Here is a 9,463-nt window from a genome sequence, read left to right as displayed (position 1 = left end):
TGACTGCAACGTAATTTGCCAAAATTTATCCTCGAGCTCCCGTCTGATGAAGGCAAGCATGCCATATGCTTTCCTCACCACCTTTTCCACATGTGCTGCCACTTTTAAGGATCTGTGGACCTGCACATCGAGACCTCTGTGTGTCTATGCTCCTGATGGTTCCGCCATTTCTTTTATAGCTCCCACTTGAATTGGATCTACGAAAGTGCATCACCTCGCATTTGTCCGGGTTAAATTCCAAATGGTATTTTTCCACCCAATTTTCCAGCCTACCTATATCTTGCTGTATTCTCTTCATTCACATTTCTGGGCTACTTCTCAGGTGTGGCATCAATAGGAGAAGGGGAAAGTTTTACATGGTTAAAGTTACAGTTTAGTTATTTATGTCACAAGTCGGCTGAAATTAACACTGCAATGAAGTTACTGTGATAATCCCCGAGTTGCCACACTCTGGCGCCTGTTCAGTTACACTGAGGGTGAATTCAGCGCGGCCAATGCTAAATTTGTTCTCATGTGTGGAGTCTGCACCTTCTGCCCGTGTCTTCCTGGGTTTCTTCCGGGAGCTCCGGCTTCCTCCCACCTTCCAAAGATGTGCAGGGAAGGTGAATTGGCCACACTAAATTCTACCTCAGCGTCCAAATGAGATTATGGTGGGCGGCACGGTGGGACAACAATTATTTTCAATAATGTGTGTTACTTCAGTGAAGATACTTGGTCACAGATGAGAGTGAAGGGATATTTCACCGCCCTCTTCAGTTGCTGTCTGACCTTACTCTGGGTCAGTGCATAAACAGCGGTGTTGGTGCAGGAGCTCAGGTAGAACAGCATTGTCCCGGTGACATCCGCGATAATAACCGGGTGGTTGTAACTCGGGTAATCATGCCTTTTGGAAATCTCCATCAGTAAGAAAATAACAATCTTGGTCATCCACAGAAATATAAAACTGCCCGACACAACAAATAACAGCATGATGGACCTCCGCCTGTTGGCCACCTCTGTGTCTTCTCTCCACTCCCCCTTACTGGAAGCCCGGAGACCCCTGCGGGCTCGATTGGCCAGCACAATGTGCCTGACCGTCAGAGCGTTGAACAACAGGATCAGCAGGTAGGGGATCAATGGGTTCAGCAGGTGGTGGAGCCAGAAAAATGCCACCCAACCTGGCAAGGTGAAGAACTCTTGTCTATTGGCACAGCCCCAGGGCACACTGCCCAATGTGCCGTAAGGCTGGAACTTGAAGTAAAAAGGAACATTCCTCAAAATGTTCACCAGGGAGACGGTGGTTATCACCGCCACCGCTGTTTTCTGGGTGCAATATCTAGCTTTCAGATTGTGGCAACAAATGGCCACATAACGGTCCATGGTGAAAGCGATGGTGAGCCAGACTGAACAATCAATAGCGGCGTAGGCCAGCACAGTGACAGTGCGGCACACCGCCGTGTAGAACAGGAATGTGTACGGGAAATATCTGGAACCGAGTGAGTTAAGTATAAGAGAGAAGAAAACGACCATTAAGTCTGCTGTTGCCATGGAGGTCAGGTAGAGACAAACACCTGGACTGACGCCGCACTTTCCCCGAGACAGGATCGTGATCGTCACTAAGTTAGCTGTGGGGGAAGAAAATTGCGATTAGAAGCTGTTAAGTGTGGAACGGGATGATGCACCAATGTTACCACAATGATACCACATGAAGGAATAACCAGTTACAATAGCTATTCTGAGCTTCTCTTTGTATCAATTATAGAAGCACACACTTAAAGACTGGTTCTGCAGTGGTCTGAAAAATATAAGGTCAGGTCTCATTAGAACCATAGAAAATTACAGCTCAGAAACAGGCCTTTTGGCAACTTTCTGTATGTGCCGAACCATTTTTTGCCTAGTCCCACTGACCTGCACTTGGACCATATCCCTCCACACCCCTCTCATCCATGAACCCGTCCAAATGTTAAAAGTGATTTACCACTTAAATGTTAAAAGCATTTACCACTTTATCCGGCAGCTCATTTCGCACTCCCACCACTCTCTAATATACCCTTTAAACTTTTCTGCTTTCGCCCTTAACCCATGCCCTCTGGTTTTTTTCTCCCCTTGCCTCAGCGGAAAAAGCCTGCTTGCATTCACTCTATCCATACCCATCAAAATCTTATACACCTCTATCAAATCTCCCCTCAATCTTCTACGCTCCAGGGAATAAAGTCCCAACCTATTCAGTCTCTCTCTGTAACTCAGCTTCTCAAGTCCCGGCAACATCCGTGTGAACCTTCTCTGCACTCTTTCAAACTTATTTACATCCTTCCTGTAACTAGGTGACCAAAACTGTACACAATACTCTAAATTCGGCCTCACCAATGCCTTATATAACCTTACCATAACACTCCAACTTTTATACTCGATACTCCGATTTATAAAGGCCAATGTACCAAAGGCACTCTTTACGACCCTATGCACCTGTGACGTCAGTTTTCGGGAATTCTGTACCTGCATGCCCAGATCCCTCTGTTCAACTGCACTCTTCAGAGTCCTACCATTTACCCTGTACGTTCTACTTTGGTTTGTCCTTCCATTGTTTAATATCTCACACTTGTCTGCGTTAAATTCCATTTGCCATTTTGCAGCCCATTTTTCTCGTTGGTCCAAATGTCTCTGCAAGCTTTGAAAACCTTCCTCACTGTCCACTACACCTCCAATCTTTGTATAATCAGCAAACTTGCTGATCCAATTTACCACATTATCATCCAGATCATTGATATAGATGACAAACAACAATGGATGCAACACTGATCCCTGCGGCACACCACTAGTCACAGGCCTCCACTCAGAGAAGCAATCCTCCACAACCACTCTCTGGCTTCTTCCATTGAGCCAGTGTCTAATCCAATTTACTACCTTGTATACCTAGCGACTGAACCTTCCTAACTAACCTCCCATGAGGGACCTTGTCAAAGGCCTTGCTGAAATCCAGGTAGACAACATCCACCGCCTTCCCTTCATCCACTTTCCTGGTAACCTCCTCGAAAGACTCTAATAGATTGGTCAAACATGACCTACCACGCACAAACCCATGTTGACTCTCCCTAATAAGTCCCTGTCTATCCAAATATTTGTAGATCCTATCCCTTATCACACCTTCCAATAACTTGTCCACCACCGAAGTCAAACTTACTGGCCTATAATTTCCCGGATTTCTTTTGGAACCTTTTTTAAACAACGGAACAACATGAGCCACCCTCCAATCATCCGGCACCTCCCCCGTGAATACTGACATTTTATATATGTCTGCTCGGGCCCCTGCAAGTTCAACAGTAGCATCCCTCAAGGTCCGTGGGAATACCTGTCTGGTCCTGGGGATTTATCCACTCTGATTTGCCCCAAGACAGCGAGCACCTCCTCCCCTTTAATCTGTAAAGGTTCCATGACCACCCTGCCTGTTGGCCCTACTTCCGTAGATTCCATGCCCATTTCCTCAGTAAATACGGATGCAAAAAAAACATTCAGTATCTTCCCCATCTCTTTCGGTTCCATACACAGTCTACCACTCTGGTCTTCAAGAGGACCAAATTTATCCCTCACTATCCTTTTGCTCCTAACATACCTATAGAAGCTCTTTGGATTTTCCTTCACTCTGTCTGCCAAAGCAACCTCATGTCTTCTTTTAGCCCTTCTGATTTCCCTCTTAAGTAGCTTCTTGCACTTTTTAGACTCCTCGAGCATTTTCTCTTCACGGAGCACACAGGAGCGAGAGAATGCAAGAAACGATACAGAAATAACAGCTATAAATGCTGCTGCGTTATCAATAAAGGTAAAGAAAACCAGCTGGATTCTTAATTTGATTTGATTTTGACTTGATTTGATTTTGATTTTGATTTTGATTTGATTTAATTTGATTTGATTAATTATTGTCCCATGTATTCAGATACAGTGAAAAGTATTGTTTCTGCCATGCTCATATAATCCTACAATGCAGAAAGAGGCCATTTGGCCAATCGAGTCTGCACCGACAACAATCCCACCCTGGCCCTATCCCCGTAATCCCCTTACATTGAACCGAGCTAATCCCCCTGACACTAGTCTCATTATCTCTTCACGGAGAACACAGGAGCCAGAGAATGTAAGAAATTATACAGAAATAACAGCTATAAATGCTGCTGTGTTATCAATAAAGGTAAAGAAAACTAGTTGGATTGTTAATTTGATTTGATTTGATTTGATTTGATTTGATTTTGATTTGATTTGATTTGATTTGATTTGATTTGATTTTGATTTGATTTGATTTTGATTTGATTTGATTTGATTCGAATTTGATTTGACTTGATATGGTTTGATTTGATTTATTACTGTCACATGTATTGGGATACAGTGAAAAGTATTCTTTCTTGTGTGCTCATAGAATCACAGAATCCTACAGTGCAGAAGGAGACCATGTGGACCATTGAGTCTGCACCGACCACAATCCGCTCTCGGCCCTATCCTCATAACCCCATTCATTAAGCCGAGCTAATTCCCCTGACACTACAGGGCAATTAAGCATGGCCAATCCACCTACCTGCAGGTCTTTGGACTGAGGGAGGAAACCGAAGCACCCGGAGGAAACCCACACAGACACGGGGATAATGTGCAAACTCCACACAGACAGTCACCCAAGCAGGGAATCGAACTCATGTCCCTGGCACGATGAGGAAGGAATACTAACCACAGCTATACAGACAAAACATACCGTTCATAAAATACATAGGGAAGCAGGAAAGGAGAGGGTGCAGAATATAGTGTTACAATCAGAGTGAGGGTGCGGAGAAAGAATAACTTAATATATGATAGGTCCATTCCAAAGCCTGGGAATAAGTTGTTCTCGAGTCGTTTGCAGCATGCTGTCAGACTTTTGTCTCGTTTTCCCGAAATAAGAAGGTGGAAGAGAGTATGTCCGGGGTGTTTGATTATCCTGCTGATTTTCCGAGGCAGCAGGAAGTGTAGACAGTGCCAATGGATGGGAGGCTGGTTTGCGTGATTGACTCGTCAACGTTCAAAAACCTTTCTCGGTTCTTGCGGTCCTGGAAAGGGGCATGAGCCACACTAAGCCGTGATACAACCAGAAATGGTGCTTTCTATGGTGCATCTGCAAAAGATGAAAAGAGTCGCAGTGGATATGCCAAATTCCCTCCCTCTCCTGAGAAAGTAGAGGCTGTTGGTGGGCTGTCTTAACGATCGCGTTGGCATAGAGGGACCAGGACAGGTTGTTGGTGATCTGGATACCTCGAAACTTGAAGCTCTCGACCATTCACTTTGCCACTGTTGATGAAGACGGGGGTATGTTCTCCACTACGCTTCCTGAAGTTGAAGTGAAATTTAAGTGGATTTCCGATCTACCAGACCATCTCAAATCACTTTACATCCAACGCAACACTGTCGGAATTGTAGTGACTGTTGGAATGTAAAAATATGCAGCCAATTTTGCAACAACAAGGATTGCAGAAACAAGAATGCAATTATATTCGATTAATCTGTATTTGTGATTTGATCAAGTGATAAACATCAGCCAGGACACCGGGTGATAAATGGTGCCATACAGTGTCTTATGTACAGAATATCCCATCCACGAACATAGTCAGACAAGACTTCAGCTGGACATGTCAGCGACTGTGAAAATCCCCTCGTCCTCAGACTCTGGCACCTATTCGGATGCACTGAGCGAGACATTTGCATGGCCAATGCACCTAACCAGCACGTCTCTCGTTTTGAGATGAAACCGGAGCACCCGGAGGAAACCCACGCAGACACAGGGAGAACGTGCATACTCCACTCAGACAGTGACCAAAGCCGGGAATCGAACCCGGGTCCCTGAAATCTCATTTCACTTTAAACCCTTCTTTCAATCCTCGGAAATCTCCTCCGTCTGACTGACGGTCACACTCCCACTGATAACAGTTTGCTTTCCTAAAGAGAGCTATCTCTTCATAATGTGAAAGGAGAACGCATGACGTGTTGAATCTCTCCGCACACAGCTGGAGTTTGCCATCCCTCTCTCCATTCCCAATCAATCTCCCTCTCCACCTTTCCGAAGGTATGGAAAACTCCAGTTAGAAAGTCATCATCGAATCATAGGACCCCGACAGTGCAGAAGAAGGCCATTCCGTCCATCGAGTCTGCACCGTCGGCAATCCCAATCAGACCCTATCCCCGTATCCCCATATATTTAGCCTGCTGATCCCTCGATCCTACACATCCAAGGATGCTCAGGGGCAATTTAGCATGGCCAATGCACCAAACACGCATATCTTTCGGACTTGTGGGAAGAAACAGGAGCACACGGAGGAAAGCCACGCAGACACGGGGGAAAACGTACAGATTCCGCACAGTCAGTGACCCAATTCGGGAATGGAATTCAGGTCATTGGAGCTGTGAGACAGCAGTGCTAAACGCTTTGCTACTGTGCCACCCATCGGTCAAATACCTTCACGTGAAGTACATCAGAACTCTAAACATCACATTTGACGGGATGGAGAGCTCTCCTCACCTGGGATGGAGATCACCTCGAGAAAATGGTAGAAAATGAACTCGATGTGTAGAATGATTGGTCTTTCCATTGTGGAACGATGGGTGATCACATTCACTGACTCTGACAGACAGGATTGGAGTCTGGTCTCAGATCCTCAATTGAAATCAGTACCTGATTTATACAGGATGGTAAACCCTTAGTGACACAGTCAGTGTTAGTTCCAGTGTACTGAACACATTCATTAAGAATAAGTCCTTATCTCATTGTACATTCCCTCAGCCCCAACATATTCCTCATGGAAATGGAACAATCTGGGTGCGGCATTCCCCAAAAGGACATTCAGGAATAATGAGGTATGTTTGTTTTTTTCCATTCGAATTCTTGCACTAATTTTGGATCAACCATTTTGTTTGCATTTTACTCTTCTGGTTAATCACTGAATAAATTAGGATTCAGAACGGTTATTGACGAAGGGATTGATACCCAGTTATAGAATCGTGATATCGGAGAAACCCTACAGTACAGAAAGAGGCCATTCGGCACATCGAGTCTGCACCGACCACAAACCCACCCAGGCCCTACCCCCATATCCCTACATATTGTACCCGCTTATCCCTCTAATCTACGCATCCCAGGAAACGAAAGGGGCAATTTTAACATGGCCAATCAACCTAACCCGCACATCATTGGATTGTGGGAGGAAACCGGAGCACCTGGAGGAAACCCACGCAGACACGAGGAGAATGTGCAAACTCCACACAGAAAGTGATCCAAGCTGGGAATCGAACCCAGGTCCCTGGAGATGTGAAGCAGCAGTGCTAACCACTGTGCTACCGTGCCGCCCATATGTATATGTTATGTATATGCTATGTATCCCTCCAACATTCCCCACCTCTGACAAGCCCACCAGCCCCTACACTCTTCCCTATTTCTGCAACCTCCTACAACCCCTACCAAACTCCCTATCTCTGTAACCTCCTCCAACCCGACAACTCTCCCTACGGTTGTAAACTACTCCAACCCAAACAACACCCGCAATCTCTGTAACCCCCTCCAGACCGTACAACCCTCCCCTTCTCTGTAACATCCCCCAGCCCTTCCACTATCCCTATCTCAATAACTTCCTCCAGCCCCTACAACGATCCCTATATTTGTGAAGTCCTCCATCCCCAACAACACCCCCAATCTCTCTAACCTCCTCCAGCCCCTACTATCCTCCCTATATCTGTAACCTCTTCCAGCCCGTACAACTCTCCCAAACCTATAACCGCCTCCAGCACCTGAAACCTTCCTTATCTCTGTAACCTCCCCAGCCCCTACAACCTTCCAAGATCTCTGCACACCTCCAATTCTGGCCTCCTGATGATCCCCCGATTCCCATCGCTCCACCACTGGCGGCTGTGCCTTCAGCTGCCTGGGGAGGGGTCCTAAGCTCTGGAATTCCCTCCCCTAAACCTCTCCACATCTCTGTTTCTTCTACTCACTCCTCCCTTGAGTCACTTCTTAAAATCAACAACTTTTTGCCAGCTGTCTGGGCCCCTGGTCTTTATATCCCCTTATGTGTCTCTGGCTGATGCTTTCTTCAATAATTTCTCCAGTTAAGGGCCACTGGGTTCTTTTATAACATGCAGGTTGCTATATAAATGCAAGTTATTGCTGCAGAATTCCCCAATCGTACGCAGTTAATGATTTCCCCCCGACAAAACACCTTTTCGGACAGAGTGACATTACTCACTGAGTCCTGGGGTTGAGTGAAAATGCTGTGAATCTTTTTCTCTGTGTCAGAGACCTGGCTTCTCAATCAGCAAACTCGGGAACAATTCTCCCTGTGTGATGTTTTACCACATCGAGTCGCAGCTGATGCTCTGTGCAGAGTGATGCACCCTCTGACATTGGGGATATATATTGGAGTAAACGGGTGAGGCACAGGTGGCCATCTCCTTTTCTTTTGGTGTTTCTCTTGAACTGCCAAACATTGTGCCTTTCATATATCAAGGGATAAAAATAAATCAGGGGACAGCTATTCGTTGGTTCATTCCTCAGGTAAGTATCTTGACCAATCAGAGTCAACCTGCCCCGTTTGACAAAGCGCTGGGATGTTAACTGGTCCATGCTGCATTCTCCATGGTGACCGTTCCACCAGTCAGACGCCACCAATCACCACTCTCTTCCCATGCGGTACAAATTGTTGTTCCCGTGTTGCAGCCGATAATTTCTTTCCCGCTATCCTGACGATGGGAAGATGAAAATCCCGCCCAACGTCAATGGAACTTTGCATGGTCTGCACCCCCCAGCCCCCTCCCCCCGCCTCGCCCCGCCGCTCGCTACTATTCCTGTGGTGGGCAGGACGGGAACCTCCTCGCCCCATGTTGTCTATTTCTCGTTAATATTCAAATTTTGTCCTGGCAAAATGATATTTACATTAAAATTGTTGCAACTCAAACTGTATAAACATTCAGGGAATATAGATTCAAAGAACAAAGACAATTACAGCACAGGAACAGACACTGCGAACCTCCAACCCTGCACCAACCATGCTGCCCGACTGAAGTGAACCCCCTACCATTCCGGGGACCATATCCCTCTATTCCCTTCCTATTCATGTATTTGTCATGACACCCCTCAAAAATCATGATCGTATTTTCTTCCAGTACCTCCCGTAGCAGCGAGTTCCAGTCACCCACCACTCTCTGTGTGAAGAAACTTGCCTCGTACATCTCCTTTAAACCTTGCCCCTCGCACCTTCAAACTGTGCCCCCTTGTAATTGACTCTTCCAGCCTGGGAAAAAGCTTCTGACTATCCATTCTGTCAATGCGTCTCATGATCTTGTAGACTTCTATCAGGCCTCCCCTCAACCTCCGTCATTCCAATGAGAACAAAACGAGTTTCACCAACCTCTCCTCTAAGCTAATGTCCTCGGCAATGGGCAACATCCTCGGAAATATTTTCTGTACCCTCTCCAAAGCCTCTTTATA

At 46.0% G+C, this 9,463-nt stretch overlaps 1 protein-coding gene across 1 annotated transcript; it reads right to left on the bottom strand.

Moving 5' to 3' along the window:
• Window positions 1-693: 693 nt before the first annotated feature.
• LOC144508738 (putative G-protein coupled receptor 139) lies at window positions 694-6,575 on the bottom strand. The gene is made up of 2 exons (XM_078237047.1): window positions 6,506-6,575; window positions 694-1,604 (listed from the first exon to the last, which is right to left on the bottom strand). Exons 1-2 carry the CDS (start codon window positions 6,573-6,575, stop codon window positions 694-696), a joined length of 981 nt encoding a protein of 326 aa, XP_078093173.1.
• Between the last annotated feature and the right edge of the window lie 2,888 nt (window positions 6,576-9,463).

This window comes from Mustelus asterias, chromosome 20 (assembly GCF_964213995.1).
Source record: "Mustelus asterias chromosome 20, sMusAst1.hap1.1, whole genome shotgun sequence".
NCBI classification, from domain to species: domain Eukaryota; kingdom Metazoa; phylum Chordata; class Chondrichthyes; order Carcharhiniformes; family Triakidae; genus Mustelus; species Mustelus asterias.
The sequence above is the reverse complement of the archived record's forward strand: the minus strand, read 5'-3'. Positions and strand labels throughout refer to the sequence as shown.

Bases quoted from the DNA above. Each gene is read 5' to 3' on its own strand.
- LOC144508738 (XM_078237047.1), bottom strand. From the start codon at position 6,575: ATGGAAAGACCAATCATTCTACACATCGAGTTCATTTTCTACCATTTT. The intron at 1,605-6,505 runs GTGAGGAGAGCT...CTTCCCCCACAG, and splicing joins CGAGGTGATCTCCATCCCAG to CTAACTTAGTGACGATCACG.